Genomic DNA, 25429 nt, shown 5'->3' on the forward strand with positions numbered 1-25429 from the left:
CGTAAATACGAATCCGAACAGATTAAAAACAATATTAAAAACCCTAGAGCGCTTTGGAAATCAATAAAAGAAATAACTCACCTTAAGGCAAACAAAACCACCAATAATGAATTACTAGGTATTATGAACTCGCCGATAGATTCCGTAAACCACATAAATAATTTTTTCGCAAACGTTGGCAAACAACTTGCCGAAGACATCATCAATAAACCCTCTAATGGAAAAGTCCAAACCATTTTGCCGGCGCCCCAACCATCATCATTCGTTTTATTGGGGACTGACATTGAGGAGATTAATGCGGTTATCTCAAACTTAAAATCTGAAAGTGCCCCTGGCTGGGATGGAATCCATATTAAGTTTCTCAAAATGGTCAGACCCATTGTTGTCCCCATCATCTGCCATTTAGCAAACCTCTGCTTTGAGAAAGGTATCTTTCCCACTGTTCTAAAAAAATCCATCGTCACACCAGTCTACAAAGGCGGTAACAAAAGCGACCTTAATAACTACAGACCTATTTCTGTCCTGCCGGCTATCTCAAAAATAATCGAAAGACTTATTAATGCTCGAATCATTAACTACCTTGAAAATTTCAAAATCATTTCCACCTCCCAATTTGGCTTCCGTAAGGGGAAATCCACCGAAGATGCGGTCATGGATTTGTCTTCTCTGGTCACTAAATATTTAGATCAAGGAACTAAGTGTCTAACGGTCTTCTTAGACCTAAAAAAGGCCTTTGACACAGTGGCCATACCCGTACTCCTAGAAAAAATTGAAAACATTGGCATTCGGGGTACTCCATTAAACCTACTAACAGACTATCTTCGGGACAGATCGCAGTGTGTTAGGATAGACGGTTATTTAAGTAACGCTACAACCACTGAGTACGGAGTACCACAGGGTAGCGTACTGGGCCCCACTCTATTTCTAATATATCTAAATGACTTGACAAACCTTAATATTGAGGGTGGTCGTATTTTTTCCTACGCGGATGACACGGCCATCGTATTTGGAGGCTCCTCCTGGAACTCTGTGTTTGATATAGCGGAGAAAGGACTCTTTAAGATCTCTAACTGGCTCAAATCTGCTCTCTTAACCCTCAATATTGCTAAGACCAACTATATTTGCTTTGCTATTAATAAACGAACACAACCATCTATTAACAACGAACTAAAAATTCACTACTGCGACTACAGCAACACCAAATCCTGCGATTGTGCTGCAATCAAATGTGTAAACTTCACTAAGTACCTCGGGGTAACTCTCGACCAACGGCTATCTTGGCATCATCAAATAGATCATATTAATGATAGAATAAGAAAACTTGTGTGGATCTTCAAAAAACTGAGGCACGTCACTTCTCAAAATCTTCTCTACAGCATCTACATAGCTTTGGCCCAATCTGTCATGATATATTGCATAGCTATCTGGGGAGGTGCCACAAAATCTAAATTCCTCGAGGTAGAGAGAGCACAAAGATGCTTACTAAAGACGATGTTTTTTAAACCGTACAAATTTCCCACAGACGAATTATACGAAACCTATAACATAATGTCGGTTAGAAAACTATATGTCCTAGCATCAACACTTAAAGTACATAAAACCATGACATACAAACCCGACTTGATGACTGGTAGAAGACAAAACAATGTGATACCTATTCCGACTTGTAAAACTGAATTCGCCAGACGGCAATTTTATGTTCAGTCTACTTTTGTATACAATAGATTGCATAAAAGACTTAATATTTATAAATTGCAATACTTTGAATGTAAAAAAATCCTGATAAAGGGACTTGCATCTTTTGGCTACCATGACTTAGAAGACCTTCTTTCAAGGCCTGTACTGTAGGCTTTTATTCGAACCTAACCGTGTTTTGAGTAGTGGTCTTTAAAAACCGATCCCAAGATTAAAATCGTAGGGCTACCCATCGCACACAAACTCACACACACACACACTCTCTCTCACACACACACACTCTCTCTCACACACACACACACACACACACACACATGCACGCACGTACACTTACAAACAGTGAGAATCGACCGTTATTTAAATATTTAAAAATTGTAAGAATTTGCTTCTGTAAAAAACTTCTACTGAAATCTAAAAAGATGATTTTATTTTGCATACTAGTGTTAAAGATTACCTATGTACTTAAATTATCGTAACCAGTGTAAGAAGAGCGGGGCCTCCTGCCACAGGTATATCCATATACTTACTAGGTAGGCCCCAGCCTCAGATTAATGTAAATACCTGCTTGTAAAAGTAAATAAAAAGATTTTTATTTTTTTATTTTTTATTTTTTATTTACACGGCGCGCGTGCCGCACCGCCACCTGCTCGACATCATGTTCAACCGGCCCGTCTACATCCAGCGGAACAAGGTCAGCTACTGACGTCACCTACACGCACTACACGGCGCGCGTGCCGCACCGCCACCTGCTCGACATCATGTTCAACCGGCCCGTCTACATCCAGCGGAACAAGGTCAGCTACTGACGTCACCTACACGCACTACACGGCGCGCGTGCCGCACCGCCACCTGCTCGACATCATGTTCAACCGGCCCGTCTACATCCAGCGGAACAAGGTCAGCTATACGAGCCTGTTTGAACACCGAACTTACTGTTTCTTCCTTTCTTCGTTGAGTTATGATAAAATACTCTTCTGGTGCTACAGATGTTGCTGGGTAAAGTCCGGTCGTTGAGCAGATAGAATTTCGTCCAATGACCCCAAGCTACGCATCGCGATGCGTAAAAACGACGAAAACGATGCATCGTTATCGCTCGCGTATAATTATATTGCTCTCGCACACTCACTGCGGCCGCCCGTCGCGACAGCAATATAATTACGAGCCAGTGTTGGCAAAAAGTTAATCTGATTAATGATTAAAAATTAATGATTAAAATCATAATCAAAATCATTAATCGTTAATTTGATTATTTGATTAACTATCTACTATTTTCATAAGAAAAGGGTTGGGGGTGTATGAAAAGGTACCCGCGACTTATAAAATGTCTAGCAAAGGGGGGATCTGGAGTTGTACTGTCGTTTTCCCAAAAAACTGCGTCAATTTTCACTACTGAAAACACGTATCGCACTAGTTTGTTTCTCACAATTCCTTCTATTCTTCCGGTATCCTCCAGCAAAATTGGGCCAGGAAAGAAGTTAAGCGGGCTGGCTGACGATAGGGGAGAAGTCCCCCCCCCCATTGTAGGGGCAAGCGTGGGCAATTCAACAGAAAGGTGGGGTTGCTAAACTAGGAGGTTTTACGTGTTGGGGAGGTGCAGGAGAGTTCGTACCAGAAGTTTCGGGGGGAGGGCCACGCGTGGGCAATTCAATAGAAGGGTGGGGTCGCTAAGCTAGGAGGTTTTGCGTGTTGGGGAGGTGCAGGAGAGTTCGTACCAGAAGTTCGGGGGGAGGGCCACGCGTGGGCAATTCAGTAGAAGGGTGGGGTTGCTAAGTTAGGAGGTTTTGCGTGTTGGGGAGGTGCAGGAGACTTCGTACCAGAAGTTTGGGGGGAGGGCCACGCGTGGGCAATTCAATAGAAGGGTGGGGTTGCTAAACTAGGAGGTTTTGCGTGTTGGGGAGGTGCAGGAGACTTCGTACCAGAAGTTTGGGGGGAGGGCCACGCGTGGGCAATTCAATAGAAGGGTGGGGTTGCTAAGCTAGGAGGTTTTGCGTGTTGGGGAGGTGCAGGAGAGTTCGTACCAGAAGTTCGGGGGGAGGGCCACGCGCGGGCAATTCAATAGAAGGGTGGGGTTGCTAAGCTAGGAGGTTTTGCGTGTTGGGGAGTTGCAGGAGACTTCGTACCAGAAGTTTCGGGGGAAGGGCCACGCGTGGGCAATACAATAGAAGGGTGGGGTTGCTAAACTAGGAGGTTTTGCGTGTTGGGGAGGTGCAGCAGACTTCGTACCAGAAGTTTCGGGGGGAGGGCCACGCGTGGGCAATTCAATAGAAGGGTGGGGTTGCTAAACTAGGAGGTTTTGCGTGTTGGGGAGGTTCAGGAGACTTCGTACCAGAAGTTTCGGGGGGAGGGCCACGCGTGGGCAATTCAATAGAAGGGTGGGGTTGCTAAACTAGGAGGTTTTGCGTGTTGGGGAGGTGCAGGAGACTTCGTACCAGAAGTTTCAGGGGAGGCTAGGGGTGGGGGGCAGGTGGTGGGAGTGTGGGGTTGCAAGTAAGTGCTGGAACGGTAGGGGAAGTGGACTGATATCCTCCTACGGGAGGTCGGAAGACTGCACCGGAAGTTTCAGGGAAGGGGGCGGGGGGCAGTCTAGGTTACCTTATATTTATCTAGGTATGACCTGTCATAGAATTGTAGCCTAAAACCAGACATCTAATATTAGAATTCAATGTTTTAACATTGTTTTCGATAGAACATTTAAGAAGTTAATCAAGTTAATCAAATTAATGATTATTGATTAATGATTAACAAATTAATCATGATTATGATTACTTTTTTAATCATGATTATTTTAATCAGGATTAATTTAATCATGATTAAAATTAATCAAATTAATTAATTGATTAAAAAATTAATTGATTAGTGCCAACACTGTTACGAGCGAGTGATAAGGATGGGTAGCTTGGGGTCATTGGACGAAATTCTATCTGCTCGGCGACCGGACTTTAGTGGTGACAGCTTAAAGTTCCATCAAATAGCCGTAAAACCAGTTCCAGACTCAAATCAGAACTTTCATTTTCCAGAGCATGAAGTGTTATTATTACAATGTGTACTGCCGATATTTTACATTCGTACATAACAAGTTCGTTAATATAAAGCGTAGATTATAATAATATTTCTAGTGGCTTAAAATCGGAATAGGCAGTTGTATTACATCGACGACATTATGTTTTCCGCAGGTGTACAAAGTGGGCATAGTGTTCAACAAGGCCGGCTGGTATCCAATGGGCGTGTGTGCACAACAGGTATGATGAAATTGACTTACACAGTAAATCATCTTCACTAGACTAAACACCTAAAGCCTTGGGCAGACCAAACGCAGGGCAGTAGCAGCGCAGTTTTAATGCGGGCGCAAGTTGTAATACAAGAAACTCTTGAAGTATGTCACACCAAATTTGAACGCGGGCCCGCGCTCCAACCGCACTGCAACTGCTGAAATACAAACGAGGCGGCGTGGGCGCGAACGCAGGCCCGCGCTGTTGTATTACTATGGCGGCCATATTAGCATGACACACCAGACGCAGGGCGGTAGCAGCGCGTTGAAAGCGGTTTTCGAATATTTAAATTTTTGACAACCGCCCGCGTTGCAACTGCGCTGCTTTCAATGTGCCTCAGCCGCGCTGCAACTGACCCGGACTGCTTCTGACCCGCGTTTGGTCTGTGGAAGCCTTTAAAAACACCAGTTTAACGCACGAAATAAGAGCGCAACGTTCCTTGTAACGTGTTTCAAGTCCCACCACTTGATTTAAGACTCAACGCCCAGGTAACAAGGTCCAATTCGTCCAGGTGGCGGCGGAGTCGGTGTTCTTCAACTTCGGCATCGGGCAGAGCAGCGACAGCGTTCGCGACGGGCTCATCCGCTCGGTCATATTCACGTACTAAAGTCTGTTCGCCGAGAGTTGATAAATATTATGAAATGTCTTGCAATAACGACTGTCGCTTAATTATCGCATTCTGTATGGCGGGCGTCGTTTGTCACAACGCGCACTGAGTACCATGGTACGAGCCACGCAGCTGTCGTCAAGCGCCCCGGCCGGCGGGCCGCAATGTGTGAAACGCAATGTGTGAAAAGGAATAGATTTATTTTACATAAGACCGAAATGAATGGTATGACAGTGGGTAGGGCTTTGCCCAACATTGGGATACACTATAAGCCACTTGATAATAATGAAATCCTTTTTATTCAACACATGGACGCCACGTGTTTGATCCGTATCCCCACGTTTGCCGTAACCGGAATAATTCCCGTAAATTTAAAAGAGATAATAATGATAATCTACCAACTTTTTCATTATATCGACAAAAATAATTAGCGGGCCGCAATTTGTAATGAGTTTAGAACCTCTGATATTTAATTTTTTTTATCAACTCTCGGCGAACAGACTTTAGCGCCCGCGACGCTTCCGGCTGCACGCGCACGGGACTATGGCACATGTGGCTGACGTGGACAGTTAGGAAACGCAAACTATTAATGCTGATAATCGTGTGGCAGATATGGCTTACGTGGACAGTTAGGAAACGCAAACATATAAAGCTGATAATCGTGTGCAGATATGGCTTACGTGGACAGTAAGGCCCAGAACAGACGGTGAAACGCAACTGCAACGAAACTGCAACTTTCTGATGATTCTGATGAATGAAACTGAAACTGAAAGTTTCAAACTGGTCGCGTCATGTGTGGTCTCTCAACGGACGCTATGGCAGAAACTTAGATGCAACTCAAAAGTAACTAGCAGTTGCAGTTTCACCGTCTGTTCTGGGCCTTAGGAAACTCAAACTTATAAAGCTGATAATCGTATGCAGATATGGCTTACGTGGACAGTTAGGAAACTCAAACTTTTAAAGCTGATAATCGTGTGCAGATATGGCTTACGTGGACAGTTAGGAAACGCAATGTTATAAAGCTGATAATCGTGTGCAGATATGGCTTACGTAGACAGTTAGACCCAGAACAGACGGTGAAATGCAACTGCAACGAAACTGCAACTTTCTGATGATTCTGATGAATGAAACTGAAACTGAAAGTTTCAAACTGGTCGCGTCATGTGTGGTCTCTCAACGGACGCTATGGCAGAAACTTAGATGCAACTCAAAAGTAACTAGCAGTTGCAGTTGCGTTTCACCGTCTGTTCTGGGCCTTAGGAACCTCAAACTTATAAAGCTGATAATCGTGTGGCAGATATGGCGTTTTATCGTGGCTAAACGCAATCCGCGAGAGCCATAAAGATGAAAAAAAAAAGACTTTCGTGGCTGACGTGGACAGTTAGGAAACGCAAACTTATAATGCTGATAATCATGTGGCATTATATGGTTTTCGTGGCCGATTTTGACAGTTAGGAAATGCGAAGTTATATGCATAATCGTGTGGCACAGTTGACAGTGTGGAACTTAGCTCCGGACGCATTTTACAACATTAAACCGCGTTTTAAGCTTTTGATATTGACTAATGACAATTGTACGCTCATTATATCGTGTTATAGCATTTCTAGCACTTAAACACGGTTACTGAAAACGTTTTACGCCCGATTCCCATATTCAATCATTGTCCAAATCCGGATTACAACTGTCAAATTGAATTCAGTTTTAGATTATATTTCCAAAATTTTCGATGCATATACACTTTAATATTGTTTAAATAGTCATATAAACAATATAAAAATATAAAAACATCAAATGCCGCAGTTATTTTGGCCAAAAACATATTAAAATTTGACAGTTGACAATCCAAATCCGTATATAGATGGCCCACGCTGAACTGTCCCGCCAAACTCAATGACAGGGGGGCGCTACCATCGTTCAACTATACAGGGTGGAAACGATAAGTGATCTCACTCGATTATTTCTAAACTATACAAGATATCGAAAAACTGGTTACTGATCCTGAAAGTGTTCCACAAGCTCTTTCAAACGGTACCAATAATAGGTTACAGAATAAACTGGAACTATCCCAAAATTCAATGTTTCCAGCTTCCATACTAAATGTATGCCGACGACACATTATTAGAAGTGTAATTTATTTTTTGTTAATTAATAAACTTAAAATGTCGGTTAAATAAACTCGTAACTTGCATCTTATTTAAAATTATTAGTGAAAAACATAAGTTTCAGGCTTTACTTGCTATAAAATTATCAAGAGATGAGTGCCATGACTGTGATAGTACTAAATGTATGGAAGACGGAAACATTGAATTTTAGGATAGATCCAGTTTATTCTGTAACTTGATATTGATACCGTTGGATAGAGCTCGTGAAGCACTTTTAGGATCAGTAACCAGTTTTACGATATCTTGTGTAGTTTTTAAAATTATGTAACTTTACCAAATGTATGGAAGCTGAAAACACTGAATTTTCGGATAGTTCCAGTGTATTCTGAAACCTATTATTAGCACCGTTTGAAAGAGCTCGTGAAGCACTTTCAGGATCAGTAACCAGTCTTTCGAAATCTTGTATAGTTTAGAAATAATCGGGTGAGATCACTTATCGTTTCCACCCTGTATGGTTTCCAACATGGCAAAAATCTGAACCAGCGATCCGGTATTGACGGTGGCGCCCCACTGTCAATGTCATCGACAGGACAGTCCAGTATTTTGGAACTATAATTTGGATTAGGATTGAATATAGAAATCCAGCATTAGTCATGGAGTTTTATTTCGAGACTTTCCGTAGTGACGGTGCCTGGGATAGGCGTATTACATTGAATTGACACCTTCAGCGTGCTCTGCGAAGCAAATTCTAGCATTCTAGTTAGACTTTAAGTTTCTAAGCGAACTGAGACTTCACTCAGAAATAATCACTTCACCATTTTGTGTGCCTTCAAAAAAATATATTCACGCTAGACCGCGCCCGCCTAATCTTATCAGGGGGCATTATTTTAAAGTTTAAATGTAGAAAACAATTTCCCATAAATAGGTAGTTGTAAAAATTATGAAAATTCGTAAGCATCACGTACCTAATAATGTAAAAAAAGTTCTTATAATCGAGGACCGGTGATGGATCAATGCGAATAATTTTGTCAGCTGAATGTTACCAGAGTAAATACAAATGAGTAGGTTATCTTCATAGAAACGCATCGAGCGCGGTTTGTATGGCGCAACTCCATGCTTATCCCCGCTGAATTTTGTCATGTGTGCGTGCGCGCCGCATACGTATTGGCGCGCTCACATACAAACCGCGCTCGGTGCGTTTCTATGAAGATGACCTACTCATTTGTATTTACTCTGATGTTACTGTAACACAGCGACATCTACATTGAGTGTTTCATTCAATTTACTGCCTGACAATCGTGTGTAAAACAGATGATTGTATTTTAGTATATTTATAGCAAACTTAATAGCCAATTAGTGTGACTTGTATTAATTAGGTATTATTATAAGCCCACAAAGATTTTTACAATAAAATGTCCAATGAGGATAAACTTAACAGTTAACAGCATTTTTCAGGCCAGTTTACAGTGGTTTCAAAAGAGTTGAATGAATGTGTGACACAATTATTTTTGTACAATAAAAACATTGATTAAAATTCAATTAATATTACAGATTTTCATCAGAGAACTGCTTTGTTTTTATTATGCCATTCCTCGTTTCTTTTGAAGCACCTGTATTTATTGTGATCTCTTAACCAAATTATGACCTAGCCTAGTTATGTGCTGTTAACTGTTCTTACAGAATGAATTTGTTTTGTAATTATTACATACTATTATTTATTAAATGTATGTTACAAGTTTATTGTTTTATTTTATTACTTTTTGAGAATGACAAGCCAGGTGGCTAAGGTAGGTAAGGCAGTGAGTGTGCGAGCGCGACAGCAACATAATTACGTGCGAGCGACAAGGATGGGCAGCTTGGGGTCATTGGACGGGATTCAACGTGCTCACGGACCAGGCTTTAGTCACTTGTCAAGGGGACAGATGGAAAAAGGTGCTAAATGACTACACACTTGAATTACAAAAAGTTAAACATGCCAAAATCAATTGAGATCATTTATTACCATGTTGCTTATCAAGCTACGTAACAATCAAACTTAAATCTACAATCTATTACCTTAGGACTGGGCATAAAAATTATTTGGTCAAGTAAAGTCAGCATCAAATAGTTCGTGACAGTAGCCAAAAAATTCGCAACACGTCTTTGTTACAATGAGGGCTATCGTTTTAGCGCTCACCAGTTAGCGCCACTGTAGAGTAAGGTCCTGTCACTTGCTAGTAGCGAAGACAGTGGCACCAACTGGTGAGCGCTAAAGTGATAGGAGGACTATTGCATTTGCGCTCATCAAGATGGCGCCACTGTAGAGTAAGGTCCTGTCAATCGCCAGGGGTGCCAACTGTTAGGTAAAAAAACGATAGCCCTCATTGGAACAAGGTTGTGTTGTCAACTTTTTGGCTACTTTGAGTGTCACGAACTATTTGACGCTGTGTTCAATTTCTACATATTTATTTAGGATTTGAAATGATTCAAAATTATTTGAACTGTATGATAACAAACCAATGTGCCACATTTTTTAACATCCTCAAAAGAATATCAATTAAAATTATACATGCTTTCTAAATAAACGTAATCGTACCAAAAGTTTAACTTTTTCAATAATAATATTAAATAGTTACTAATATATCATTGGGACATTATCAGAACTAAGTTCTTTATTTATAATTATTCATAGAGACCTCTTTCGCATTATGTATTATAATAAAAATATTTTGTACTCTCACATTCTTTGTCTTATCATCTAGTAAACGAAGTTGGGGGAACACAACGTATTTATTAAACCCCATAATAAGATACAACAAACAAATAACGGCAAATTCACATTAAAACTATCACAATGTTTTATTAGGTTTTAGAGGCAATATTTTAGTAAAGAGATCAATTACAACCGAAAAATAACATCAATTATGGCTCTAACATACAATCAAACATCGACAACATAGAAGTAAATTATTTATCAGTCTCATCTCAATACCTACTAATAGACGCTTAACCTTTTTATAAAAGTATCACAATAATAAACAATCATTATAAAATTCGTATAAAAATCAACATTAACTAAAACTGGAAATTTTCATTAGGCACAAAGTTACGCTCATCATTAGAGATCGACTTGTGTGAACTACGAATCTGAATCAACCTTATTGGAATCACAGGATAGACAATCGTATCGCAGCCTTTAATATGAATAATCTAGATGCTGCCATACATTATTTATTTTGTATTTTCTAGGGCTGCACCATGTTTTAAATCAGAGAACAGGGTTTTAAAAACTTGTAATTTGTCAGCTAATAATACTGTAAATTCCACCCCTCCCGGTGGGATTAAGTTTTTAAAACTCTGTTCTACAGGGTGTTAGGTAAATGGGTATATGAGCCGACACTAGCCCATGTTAACATATGCATATAATTGGTATGGTGAAGTCAGAAATTTGATATCATCATTTTAATTTTTTAAATGTTCATACAAAATAAAATTTATAAAATCAGATTTGTATGAAAATTAAAATAATTAAAATCATGATATCAATTTTCTGACTTCACCATACCATTTATATGACCGTGTTAACATGGGCTAGTGTCGGCTCATATACCCATTTACCTAACACCCTGTATAAGTATGACATCACACCGGCGCCACACGTTGATCCCAACTTCCAACGTATGATACGTACGTAGAAAATAGTCCTAGCAATAGTCGGAACAAGCTTTTTCTAGATCCAAACGTTGGACGAGTGGAGCGCGACTTCACTCGTCCAACGTTTGGAACATAAGCCTTGATCACACGTACCGAGCAAACGGGCGAGGCAGTGCTCTCGGCCGAGTACTCGGTGTGTATGAACATTACGCCGAGTGCTCGGCCGAGCGCTCGAGTATGTGACTCGCTCACCCAACTGTCTCGACCGAGTAAACATTTTGGTGTGATCAAGGCTACCGAGTAAACGGGCGAGACAGTAAAATGGTACTAAGCCGAGAGAGTCAGGTGAGTCGTTGAGTATCTGTCTCTCCAAAAAACTCGGCCAAGCGCACTCGCCGTAACGTTTCATACACACCGAGTACTGTCTCGCCCGTTTGATCAAGCTCGGTACGTGTGATCAAGGAAATAGGTTGGGATCGTGGTCTATTCCACTTTGATCACCTGGCTTTGATGACCCAGGTGATCAAAGTCCATTTCCAGCGACAATTTAGTGTCCTTTGATCACCCACGGATATGTGCCCTGGGTGATCAAAGTGGACTCCAGTTAAATTATTATTTTAGTGTCCTTTGATCACCTACATACAAATCACACCTCCTCTTATACTTAATGTACGGACAAACAATGTTTAGGTAAGTAACGCTTTAAAATATAAATAAAAATGTAAACCGTAAATACCGTATATTAAGAAAATGTTAGTACTTACCGTGTCTATTCAGAGGAGGTGTGATTTGTATGTAGGTGATCAAAGGACACTAAAATAATAATTTAACTCGAGTCCACTTTGATCACCCAGGGCACATATCCGTGGGTGATCAAAGGACACTAAATTGTCGCTGGAAATGGATTTTGATCACCTGGGTCATCAAAGCCAGGTGATTAAAGTGGAATGGACCGGGATCGTGTGGAGACGACGAGAGACGGCCTCACGGCGTAGCCACTTACCTAGGGTGTAGTCACGGGTGGGGCGGGGCCTGGCAGCATGGGCAAGCTCGGTACGTGTGATCAAGGAAATAGGTTGGGATCGTGTGGAGACGAGAGACGGCCTCACGGCATAGCAACTTACCTAGGGTGTGGTCACGGGTGGGGCGGGGCCTGGCAGCATGGGCAAGCTCGGTACGTGTGATCAAGGAGATAGGTTGGGATCGTGTGGAGACGAGAGACGGCCTCACGGCACAGCAACTTACCTAGGGTGTAGTCACAGGTGGGGCGGGGTTGAGCGTGGGGGCGGGGCCTGGCAGCGAGGGGGCGGGGCCTGGCAGCGAGGGGGCGTGGCCTGAAGCGGGCGCGGCGTCGGCCACGAGATGAGCCTCGATCTCGATGGCGTTTCCTCGTAGGAACCCGCGCTCCGAATCCATCACGTCCGTCCAGTTCACGAAGCGGTTGAAGCCCCACTCGTTCTCTTTACTGTGGGGGAGGCAGAAAATTATAAGAAAAATCATCGATTTGTGTTGCGACATCATCATCGTTTCAGGCGCAGGACGTCCACTGCTGAACATAGGCCTCCCCAATGGTTTCCATACTGCCCGGCTGGTAGCGGCCTGCAATACGTTGCGACATCGCAGCGCTTTTGAACGCATCCAGTAGGCCTAAGATGCGCGCCGCGATAAGTGGTTATCACGCCATTTTATCCATTTTGCCCATACATTTTGACGTCGATAAAAGTTATCACGGCGCGCATCTTAGGCCTACAGGGCGTTGAAATGCATCGACGCAAGGCAACGACGCCCTTTCATTTATATCTTTAGATATGAGTTATAAACTCCACACACCATGTTCGTTAGTCGCTACTCTACCTGCCAGTGCAATAATTACATCCTGTGGACGAATTAAGACATAATAACCTTTTCAGGAGGGATGTGGTCACGTGACGCGTGGTCTATAGATCTGACAACCTTGAGTCTTCGCTTTTTTACACTGTATCTCAGAACAGTCATTGAACTGACATCAGAAAGTCCCACTTAAGCATTTAAAGAATATTGCCACCATGATTTGAGTCTTTATAGAACTCTTATAAGTATATTGCCACCACGATTTGAGCCTTATCCACTTGTGTTAAGGTCGGGCTTACTTGGTGAAGGTCTTGTGTATCTTTGAATAAATCTTTTATTTTACAGAGCAACACATGCGTTTATTTTATCTCTGAGAAAGAGTACATTATAAGTATGTTGCCACCATGATTTGAGCCTTATCCACTTGTGTTAAGGTCGGGCTTACTTGGTGAAGGTCTTGTGTATCTGCATGGCGATGTTCCGCGCGCGCGGCGCCTGCGCCACCAGCCGTAGCTCGGCGCGCACCGACACCGCCCACTGGCTGTCCTTGATGCCCTCGCATCTGCGGCCCAACAATAATAAATATAGTCTGGTCCGTGAGCACGTAGAATTTTGTCCAATGACCCCAAGCTACCCATCCTTATTGCTCGCGCGTAATTATGTTGCTATCGCGCTCGCACACTCACTGCGGGTGCCAGTCGCACAGTCGCGACAGCAATATAATGAGGGCTATCGTTCTTATACTTAACAGTTGGCACCCCTGGCGATTGACAGGACCTTACTCTACAGTGGCGCCATCTTGATGAGTGCAAATGCGATAGTCCTCCTACCACTTTCACGCTCACCAGTTGGTGCCACTGTCTTCGCTACTAGCAAGTGCCAGGACCTTACTCTACAGTGGCGCTAACTGGTGAGCGCTAAAACGATAGCCCTCATTACGCGCGAGCGATAAGGATGGGTAGCTAGGGGTCATTGGACAAAATTCTACGTGCTCACGGACCGGGCTTTACACAGGGTGGAAACGATAAGTGATCTCATTCGATGTACCTAAATGTGCACACTGGCTCACCGTCACACCAAGCGTCTCACTGCGGCACGTCCGTACTCGCCGGCGTCTGCCGTACGACTGACTCGTCCCACTCGTAACGACGTCACGTGACTGCCTATCACTTGTGTACGTGAGACAGCGTATTGTATCTATCTAGTACGTAGATACAAACACTACACGATTATTTCTAAACTATACAAGATTCGCATTTATAATATTAGTAGGATATCGAAAAACTGGTTACTGATTCTGAAAGTGCTTCAAGAGCTCTGTCCAACGGTAGCAATAATAGGTTACAGAATTAACTGGATCTATCCGAAAATTAAATGTTTTCAGCCTGTAGAACTTGGAACCTCCACAGCGTTTATCGAGGGTCGTCATCATGCCGGCGCCTGAGCCGCGTCGATGCTACACGTCAATACTTTGGAACGTATATGAGTTCCCTAAAAAGGGCCTATGTACTGAATACTATTATATTGTTTATTTTAACTGGGCGACTTCGTCTTTCGAAGCGACGCTAAGCCAATGCCACGTCGTCTCTGCGCAGGCGTTGGCGAGACGATGACATTCGAAAGACGCTAGCGTGGTCAGGCCTTACTTATTATTCTACCAAAAGACATCCACAACTGGACAAAGGCTTCTCTTAAAGATTTACACAACGTTCAGTGACTGTTGCCCTTTTCTCCTGAATTTTACACCTCCGTAATTTTTTGGTGGCCGGATGTAAGTCAGTTTCTTGAGATGATCAAATAGTCATTACATAGCACATGACCCGAGGCATTATTTTACATGTATTACAGGTTATTTCTCGAAACTTAGAAGCAGAAGTTGGTACAAAACCATAATATTCTTTGGTGAATAACAAAACAACATGACTACAGAATATTTGAGACTGACGATTCTGTCAAAACATGGTTGCGTGATAGTAATCCATGTCGTCAATTATGATATGAATATTATTGTTCAGACGAACATTGATCTCTGATCAGCAACAAATTTGGCCTACATCATAGTGCAATCGTTGCACATTACACGGGCGTACACTATTATAGATTTAAGTAATGTACTTGTATGTGTGTGTAAATAGCGTTAGTATAAATATTGTAAGATTGTTAATAAATCCTCATTGACCGTTTGGACTTGGATTACATCATTTCAACCACGTATCGTTCCACCTGGTAACTATATTCCTCTCACTGTGGCCAAGACACCCTTAGCCATCAGATCCTGATCAGTCTTGTGAGTCTGCTGGACTGGCAGTGAGAAAACCCACTCCTCACCTTATTCCTCACCACATTCCGTCTGTTACCTTAGGTCTCACGGTGCAGACAACCCTCACTTATTTATATATTTATTTATCTTACATTTATGCTGTAGGTTAGGGAACTAGGGAATTAGGATACCTAGGGACTTAGTTCTATCCTATAGTATAATAATTGTTCATGTGTAGCTAGCCGGTGCCTTTACAAGAGACCACACTTCCACACACTTAAATACATTATTTTCACACTCTACATTAACATTAGTCGGCAGCTGCACAATTATGGTGTAACGACGAAACTATTGAAATATTACCAAATTATGGACAGCAAAAAGCAACCAACCTGAGATACAGTCCAAAGAACTTGCTTTCCGAGAAGCTGGTTGTGTTTTCAAAGCGGGGCACCATCTTGATGCTCCACGGCAGCTCGTGGAAGTGGAAGGGCCGCGACTCCACCGAGCGCCGCCGCGTCTTGAAGTTGAGCACCGTGAACCGGAACACCGCCTCCGACTTCGATGACGACTCCTCGGGCATCAGGTTTTGCTGCGGAGTAAGCGACCTTGTGTATCTACTGAATGTTAGTCTTTTTAAGAGGTTATGGATCGGACAGCTAAAGCGAGAAAACGATTGGTAGCTATGATGCTCTAGGGCAGTTTATGAAAATGGAAGGGCCGCGACTCCACCGAGCGCCGCCGCGTCTTGAAGTTGAGCACCGTGAACCGGAACACCGCCTCCGACTTCGACGACGACTCCTCGGGCATCAGGTTTTGCTGTGGGATTAGCAACTTTATTTGTCTACTTTTAGGGCGATAATAGCGTAACGGTTTAGGATCGGACTGCTGAGTCGAGAAGACGCTAATTCTGAACCTCGTGGACTGTTACAGAAAACAATTTCTGAAGTTGAGCACCGTGAACCGGAACACCGCCTCCGACTTCGACGACGACTCCTCGGGCATCAGGTTTTGCTGCGTGATTACCAACTTTATTTGTCTACTTTTAGGGCGATAATAGCGTAACGGTTTAGGTATCAAACTGCTGGTTCGAGAGGACGCTAATTCTGAACCTCGTGGACTGTTACAGAAAACAATTTCTGAAGTTGAGCACCGTGAACCGGAACACCGCCTCCGACTTCGACGACGACTCCTCGGGCATCAGGTTTTGCTGCGTGATTACCAACTTTATTTGTCTACTTTTAGGGCGATAATAGCGTAACGGTTTAGGTATCAAACTGCTGGTTCGAGAGGACGCTAATTCTGAACCTCGTGGACTGTTACAGAAATAGTAAACAATTTCTGAAGTTGAGCACCGTGAACCGGAACACCGCCTCCGACTTCGACGACGACTCCTCGGGCATCAGGTTTTGCTGCGTGATTACCAACTTTATTTGTCTACTTTTAGGGCGATAATAGCGTAATGGTTTTAGACATCGGACACTTTTGAACCTCGTCGACTGTTACAGAAACAACAAATAAGTTATAAAGTAGACTTGGATGTAGTCTCTTCGGGCATCAGGTTTTGCCGCGAAGTTAGCAACTTTATGCATCTACTGAATACTAGACTTGAGGCGATAATAGCGTAACGGTATAGGTTAGTACTGCTGGTTCGAGAGGACGCTAATTTTGAACCTCGTCGACTGTTACAGAAACAACAAGCAAGTTAAAAAGAGACTTGGACCGTGAACCGGAACACCGCCTCTGACTTCGACGACGACTCCTCGGGCATCAGGTTTTGCTGCGGAGTAAGCGACCTTATGTATCTGCTGAATGGGCACATTAGAATCCGTGGATACGATGTGCATGAGCAGAGAGTCTACCTATCTAATGCCCATTTTCACCATCAATCCCTTATTTTTAAGTGACCCCTACATAAACAAAATTCCTGTTATTTGTTACCATAGGGGTCACTAAAGATTTGACGGGCATTAGGCCCGGTTTCCATCAAGGCGGAGCAGAGCGTAGAAGTGTCGGGCCGTCAAATTTTTCTATAGAATTTGACAGCGGCAGCGGCGTGGAGCGGAGAGGACAGGCAATAATGAAATCTGATTGGTTATTCAAAACACTTCTCCGCCTTGGTAGATCAAAACTTGTAGAGAGTCAAGCATTGCACGCGGTGTAGTGCCAACTGCCTAGCAGACGCATCCGCGTGCATCTCTCACAATGAGGGCAATGGCACCCCTGGCGATTGACAGGACCTTACTCTACAGTGGCGCCATCTTGATGAGTGCAAATGCGATAGTCCTCCTACCACTTTCGCGCTCACCAGCTGGCGCCACTGTCTTAGCTACTAGCAAGTGACAGGACCTTACTCTACAGTGGCGCCAACTGGTGAGCGCTAAAACGATAGCCCTCATTCGGTCATAATAACACTGCGAGGTTGGTAGCCATGGGTGGTGGTGGGATTTCACGGCCTTGGTGGAAATCGGGCCTAATGCTAGAATACAAAATTGCCTGCAATAATCATAAATCATTCACCTCACTTGGTTCCTCGCCACGTCGATAAGCATGGGCACGTCTGAGTCCGTGGATACGATGTGCATCAGCAGCGCGAAGCCCTCGGGCTCGCTGAGCAGCGGCGAGCGCGGGGCCGAGCGGAGAAGTGTGTAAGGCTGGTTTTAGAGTCACGCTGACCGTCAGCGCTGACAGCCGAAATGTATGAAGCGTCGACGCCGAGCGATCAGCGTCACTCAGTAACGTTCCCTTCAATTACATACATTGATCTGTCAGCGCCGACGATCAGCGAGCGGTCAGCGCGATTCTAAAACTCGCCTAAGTGCGTCGCGCAAGCGATGCCACCACCACCAAACAGCAGTAATAACTGACCGAGAAGAAGCTCGGGTTATGAGCTTTCGCTCGAAACCCGTACCGACCAATGGCTGAGGAACCCTGAGTCGGGTCGTCAAATTTTTCTATAGAATTTCGGAGAATTATTAAAGACACTTCTCCCCGCTCCGCTCTGTTCGGCCTTGGTGGAAACCGGGCCTAACGCTAGAATACAAAATTGCCTGCAATAAATGTAACAAATCATTCACCTCACCTGGTTCCTCGCCACCCTGCTAGTCGAGAATCCCTCAGGCATGGGCACGTCTGAGTCCGTAGATACGATGTGCATGAGCAGCGCGAAACACTGAGGCTCGCTGAGCAGCGGCGAGCGCGCGGGCCCGGCCGCGAATGCCGCCGGCGACATCGTCAGGAAGCGAACTTTGCCGATCGCGCTCCGGAGCGACGACAGCTCTGAGGAACAATGGAGAAGTTTTTTTTTCTAATTTATGATTTTAAACTTTCGCGTTCCATTTCAACTAAAATAGTAAGACACGGGCACGGTAATACTATCATACAGTATTGTAACTTCATATAAACGGACGAAACGCGAGCTTTCCTTCGAAATTCAAATCTCGGTATGCGCTCGACATGCAAAAGTCGGGGGTGTCGCGAATGTGCCACAGTAACACCGACGATGTGTTGTTTTTTAAATAGTAAGTGCTTTTTTTAATAAAAATAATTACAAGTACCTATTTATACAGGGTGTTAGGTAAATGGGTTTATAAGCCGACACTAGCCCATGTTAACATATGCATGTAAATGGTATGGTGAAGTCAGTAATATCATCTTTTTTTTTTTTATTTTTATATAAAATAAAATTTATAAAATCAGATTTGTATGAAAATTAAAATTATTAAAATGATGATATCAATTTTCTGACCTCACCATACCATTTATTATGCACATGTTAACATGGGCTAGTGTCCACTTTTGTGTAGACCATTTACCTAACACCCTGTATAATAATCAAGCATTTTGTACGCCTCAGTCGAGGCGCACACATTTTACGGTCGCAAATTTATAAGATTTGTTACTAAATCTTAACACAAATATATTTTTTTAATTAAATCTACTACTCACAACACAACATGCATTTTAATCCTATTTCATTCACAAAGTATATTGTTTGTCAAAATAAAATAAAAAATTACAATCACAAAATACATTCACAAAACTAGATAGAAATTCTATGTAGGCATATGTAATGAAAATAGTCTGCAGGTGGGCAGCCCTATCGCATGTTGTCATACGGTGACGTACCGCGCGGCTGTTGACATTTATTTCAAAAATATGGCCGAGTTGGAATACTGTATAGATAGTATTATCGTGACACGGGTCTTAACGCGACGCATCGCAGCCGAAACGTCAAGCGGTGAGTACATAATGTAACTCATTAATAAACGTCGCGTTAAGACCCGTGTCTTACTATTTTAAGTTTTTTTATATTAATAAAACTTGAAAATATAAGTAAAACCAATCATGTTTGTAAAAGAATCATGAAAATATCTCTACAAATAAAAAAGTTACAGGGCCTTAAAGTTGTAACATATAAACAATATTTGAATATTTTCAACTACCCTCATTTTGTCATTTGTTACACTACTAGTGATTGTTGGATACAAAATGTATGCAAATGTGTTTTTGTGCATTAGATTGAAAGTAGTTTCGTTCGTTTCAGCCAAATGACCTCCACTACTGGAGAAAGGCCTCCCATAAGAAAACAAATAGTGTGGGCAGGCCTCACTAGGTGGGTAGACGACGATCAGGTGAAGGTCGGAGGAAATACCTAGATACAAGCAGCGCAGGACCGGTCATTGTGGAAGTCCCTTTGTCCAGCAATGGACATTTTATCTTGAGTTGAGAGAAATAAACAAAAAAATATGATAAAAAAAAATCAAAATCAAAAATATATATTCAGTTTAGACCACAAGTGGCACTTATGAACGTCAAAATATAATAATAATAAAAAAGGAAAGGTGGGCCACCAGTTTTTATCAGAATGTAAAAATAATGATGACTTTTGTTTTTTGTATAAACTCACCTAAGTTCTCTTGTGAACTGTTCATACTTTCATCGTTATAAGTGTCCAAACTGGTCTGCTTTTCACAGTAAGACTCGGACATTTTGATGGACACCTCCCCTGTTTCACTGTTGGGCACATCTTTCACGGTTTCAGACTTTACAGGAAGTCCCATTGGTTTGTCTATTTGTTCTACAAAATTTGTTATGTTCTGTGTCTGTAAGATAACAAAAAAGCAGAAACTTTAGTAAGGCTGAGTTGCACCACTTAACTTCAACGGTAACTGACGATAACCAGTGCTTTGTGTATGGAATATGACAGATTTTTTGTATGTCAAAGTTAAAGTAAGATGGTGCAACCCAGCCTAATTGTTTTGTTGTTGTGTTTTCAGTTTTTAGGTACCTACTCTACAATATTTACTGATCATAACTTTTTTTTGCTGTATTCATTTGCAATCAGCTCCAAGACTATAAGCAATGTTCTGTGATGCTGTCATTGATCATAACTAGAGATGTAAATAGACTGCACTTTTTTGTTTCTTTTCATCTCAGCAAAATTAACATCAAGCAAAGAGAAAGCATTGCATTATTCATGCAGATATTCTTAAGTTCTAAAATAAATTATATACCTTCTCAGCATCACTGTTATCCATTTTAATCTTTTTAGGGGGACTACTTCTGATGGAGTCACTAAAGCTCAACGAGGGTCTTTTGTAGAAGTTCCCCTTCATGTGGACTTTAGCGTACTTCTCTAAGGCCCGGAAGAGGTCCAGCTCACTCTCGATGTTCAGGCTTTCGAGGGACAGTATCTTGTTTATTGTTGACAAGTCCGCGTCCAGGAAGCTCGCAGCGTTTACAACTTCTTTGGTTTGATTTTCCATTACCTGAAAAGAAATCATTGAAAGATTTCAGTCAAAGATTTTATTCAGTACTTAGGCCTTTTTTTTATTTAATTTCTTTAATAAAAGATTATTAGCAATTTGTATTGCACAAATTACTAATAGTCCCGTTAGCCCCTCGTGGTAAGCTAAATAGCTAGCTAGCTTTCCAGGGCTTATACATATCCCAAATATAGCTTGCCCTACCACCACTTCGGGATAACATATGGGCTGGTGCTGAGAATAAACTGTCACCTTTGTGATACATTCCGACTAGGAAAACTTTGAATCAAATGAGACTTGAAAAAATTTTGTTTGAATACCTTGAGACACTTCTCCATCAACAAGCTCTCATCAAACAGCTGCCCCAGCTCGTAAGCTCGACACACATTCTTCGGACGCAGGTTGAGAGAAATAAACCATGTGCATTCCTTCTCTAGATACGGCAGCATGTACTTCTTGGCTCCATAATATATTGAGCATGCCATCTCGAACGAGCCCAGCTCTGCTTTGTCCGTGTAAATATATCTGTAAATGTTTTAGGTTGTGGGTAAGAATATAATACATGAATCCACACGAAAATGGTAAGTTGTTTCTAGGTATATCATCTTAAAAAAAGTATTAAACTATTGCATCATAATAAAATACAAATAGCTAACCTCACACACCATTACTTATAAAAAACAAATAAGTGATACGTAAGTGATACTTACTGTAGCAAGGCTTTGAAGGCGTCCGGATGAACATCTAATATGGGTATGGGCCCGTCACGCTCCGCCATGCCACCGAAGAACATCGCTTCGAAGACCGGCGAAGCGCTGGCCAGGATCAGTTTGTGAGCGGTGACAGTGACCTGACGAGGTGGAGCGCCCACCATGAACACACAGTCGGCCCACTGGCCGGTCTGCAAGAGGTGGGCTCCCCGTTGCTTCAGTTGCATGCATCCTAACTGCCAATCGGTGCTTGGTACTGCCATTTTATCATTTGCAAGAACAAATCTATCGAAGCACTTTTACAATAAGGCCGTTGAAAAATAGTAGATTAATTGGGATAAAACTTTTAGCAATACCGCCAATCCACCGAAGAAAGAAAGTGAAAAAATCACAGAAAAATAGTTTTGAAAACTTTTGACAGTTTGGACCACAGACGAAGCAAGAACCATAGAGAAAAGTAATACATAGGAAATAGAGAACCCTCTCTGTCAAATTTTTGAGCCTACTAATGAGGATCATTTCGATTTTTAGCTGTGAATGCAGATTTATAGGGCTAAGAAATCCTTAATACACAGTGCAAAAATTTTTGTTCTACGACAAAAATTGACGAAGTTATGGCCAAATTACTAAAAAAGTTCACTGACCGCCCGGCGCGGGGACGATGACGTCATTATATCCGATCCGAACGCTGCCGGCGTACTGCGTGGATAGAAAATATTTTTTTCTAGCCAAATTATCAGTTTTAGAGAAAAACTTGTAATGACATTTATTCATCAGAATAAAGTAAGCTATCGATAGGTAATTATTAAAAATGGAAATTGTGAAAAATAACGCAAAAAATCCATACGCTCATACGATTCAATGGCACGCAGACGCGATTGGGGTCTCCGCGGTGGTATATTTGGCGATTTATTCAAATAAAGTGTACATAAGTGTTGTTCGAGTCATATCTTCTTCCAAGTAAAATATAAAAATGTATAAGTATTAATTTATTTACTTCTAACAATAAGGTATAACTTCTAACAATAAGACATTGCTATGAAAATCATTTCGATGTACACTTAATAATACCTACCTGTTATTTAGTTTTTCTGAGTTAAACCTACGCACCTACCTATCTATTCGCCGTTCCCATGGGCGGGCCAGCTGCTGCAGGAAAGGACAGCCGCTCCGTGCTGGAAATCTATTTAATCTTAGCCTAGAAGCTGGGTATGACTACCCCGCCCCTCTCCTCTCCCCAGGTCATAAGCTGGGCATGACTTCCCCCTCGGCCACAAGTTGGGTATGATTTACCAACCCCCCCCCCCCCCCTCCCGGCCCGAAACTGGGTATGACTTGACCCCTCCCCCTCCCCCCAGGCCAGAAGCTAGGTAAGGCTTGCCCCTACCCCCAGGCCATAAGCATAAGCTGGATATGACTCCCCTTCGGCCAGAAGCTGGGTATGACACCCCCCCCCATGCCAGAAATGCCAGAAACTGGGTATGACTTGACCCCCCCCCCCCTCCCCCAGGCCATAAGCTGGGTAAGGCTAGCCCCTCCCCCCAGCCCTAGAAACTGGTTATGACTTGACTCCTCCCCCCCCCCCTCTCCCCAAGCCAGAAACTGGGTAAGGCTAGCCCCTTCCCCCAGTCCATAAGCATAAGCTAGGTATGACTCCCCCTCGGCCGGGCTGGGTATTACTTACCCCCCCCCCCCCCCAGGCCAGAAACTGGGTATGACTTGCCTCTCCCCCCTCCCACCAAGGCCAGAAGCTGGGTAAGGCTTGCCCCTCCCCCTAGGCTATAAGCTGGGTATGACTTATCCCCCCCCCCCCCCAGGCCAGAAACTGGGTATTAGCATCATATATTATGTATTATTATGTTCAATACAAACAATCATTAAGTTACACTCACCCCAACCGCGTCTCCGCATTGCATCGAATCCTATGAAAATGTGGTTTTTGGACATAGCAATACTTATTTTTCACAATTTTTATTTTTAAAAATTACTGGTCGATAGGTTACTTTATTTTGAAGAATAAATGTTATTAAAAGTTTTTTTCTAAAACTGATAGTTTAGCCGGAAAAAAATATTTTCCATCCCATTAGTACGCCGGCTGCGCTCGATTCGGATATAATGACGTCACGCGGCCTTGCGTACGTTGACTTTTAGCGGCAAAAACGGCCTATGTTTATTACTTAATATCTTCGTAAGTAATGGTCCGATTTGGATAATTCAAAAAGATATATCTTTCTTATGTCTTAAAGATTAACGTAGATACTAGTTTTATTGAATTTTCTACAACAGTACTGATCCTCATTGACAGCCTGGTGTTAAATTCCCTGTACTTAACCTACGTACCACAAAATATAACAGAAGACAAACTCCATACTAAACGCGCTCGAGCCATGCACACATAGACACCGCTCCTAGCAAGACTGTCTTGGACGAATGCGAGCGCGACGTGGCGCGACAGACGTTCGCCACACGTTCGCTGTGGTTCGCTTGAGTCACGCGCCGGTCAACCGCCTGTGATATTATTTTGTTTTGCGAAATTGACGAAAATGAGTGAACAGAAAAAGTCGTATTATAATTGTTCGGTATTTGGTTGCTTAAACTCATCATTAAATACCGAATTTTCATTTTTTAAATTACCAGTTGATTCGGGGAGGTAAGTAAGTTATTTATTTGAATTTCAATTGAAATTGAAAGCCAACTCAATTATTAGGAATATCGAATTGTTTTAGAGAGGTTTTAGGAATTATTGGATAACTAGCTTTTGCCCGCGGCTTCACCCGCGTGAAATTTAGTTTGACACAGATCGTCATAAATTATAGCTTGTATGTTATTCAGGGTTATAAACAATAATACTGTAAAGTTACATCAAAATCCGTTCAGTAGTTTTTGCGTGAAAGAGCAACAAACATCCAGACATCCAAACTTTCGCATTTATAATATTAGTTGGATAATAGTGTCAACCACTCAACTAAATACTACTTCCTTCTCGTGTATTTGTTTGCAAACTATTACTATAATAACGTACTAAATATAAATAAGTATACGTGGATATCTGTTATTGTCTTTCTTGCATAGTATTAAGAGTAACATTTTTCTATCATAACGAAATAAACACAACACATGACAAGACAACCCTGGCGCGACGGCCGAGCGTGCGAGCGAGAGAGGTATGCAAAGCGAGGTACATACATGAGTTTACCTTCTGTTATATTTTGTGTACGTACGTAACGCTCACATACATACATAGTACACGCACACATACATACATAAAGTCCACGCACACATACACACAGTTCACGCAAACATAGGCCCTCATAACCTTCAAAGAATTATTGTTTTTATGATGTACAATGTAGAATTTTTTCAAATCCATTATTTTGAAAATATTTATCTTTATGGTGTACGTATTGTATTATTTTCAAAACAATGGATTTGGAAAAATTCTACATTGCACATGGAAATGCAAATAAGTAAACAAAAACTTGAATTTAATAATTTTACTTTATTTATGAACACACATAATATTATACACCAAAAGCGTCTTTTCGCAAAGTTTTC

The 25429-nt window shown here is 42.2% G+C and overlaps 2 protein-coding genes across 2 annotated transcripts in view; one reads left to right on the forward strand and one right to left on the reverse strand.

Annotated features, from left to right (window-relative positions):
* The window catches only part of LOC135088191 (uncharacterized), a 37197-nt gene extending 27789 nt beyond the window's left edge, over positions 1-9408 (forward strand). Inside the window, exons 13-14 of the mRNA XM_063983081.1 lie at positions 4869-4934; positions 5476-9408. Of these exons, the coding sequence (XP_063839151.1) occupies positions 4869-4934; positions 5476-5571 (162 nt within the window). The 3' untranslated portion in view covers positions 5572-9408. The remainder of the gene's footprint in view (positions 1-4868; positions 4935-5475) is intronic.
* Positions 9409-16715: 7307 nt separating this feature from the next.
* On the reverse strand, positions 16716-22296 carry LOC135088376 (BTB/POZ domain-containing protein 6-B-like). The gene is made up of 6 exons (XM_063983226.1): positions 21875-22296; positions 21485-21689; positions 20913-21167; positions 20306-20501; positions 18479-18675; positions 16716-16808 (listed from the first exon to the last, which is right to left on the reverse strand). The coding sequence occupies exons 1-6, from the start codon at positions 22135-22137 to the stop codon at positions 16716-16718; spliced, it is 1209 nt and encodes a 402-aa protein (XP_063839296.1). The 5' UTR covers positions 22138-22296.
* Between the last annotated feature and the right edge of the window lie 3133 nt (positions 22297-25429).

This window comes from Ostrinia nubilalis, chromosome 3 (assembly GCF_963855985.1).
Source record: "Ostrinia nubilalis chromosome 3, ilOstNubi1.1, whole genome shotgun sequence".
Lineage (NCBI taxonomy): Eukaryota > Metazoa > Arthropoda > Insecta > Lepidoptera > Crambidae > Ostrinia > Ostrinia nubilalis.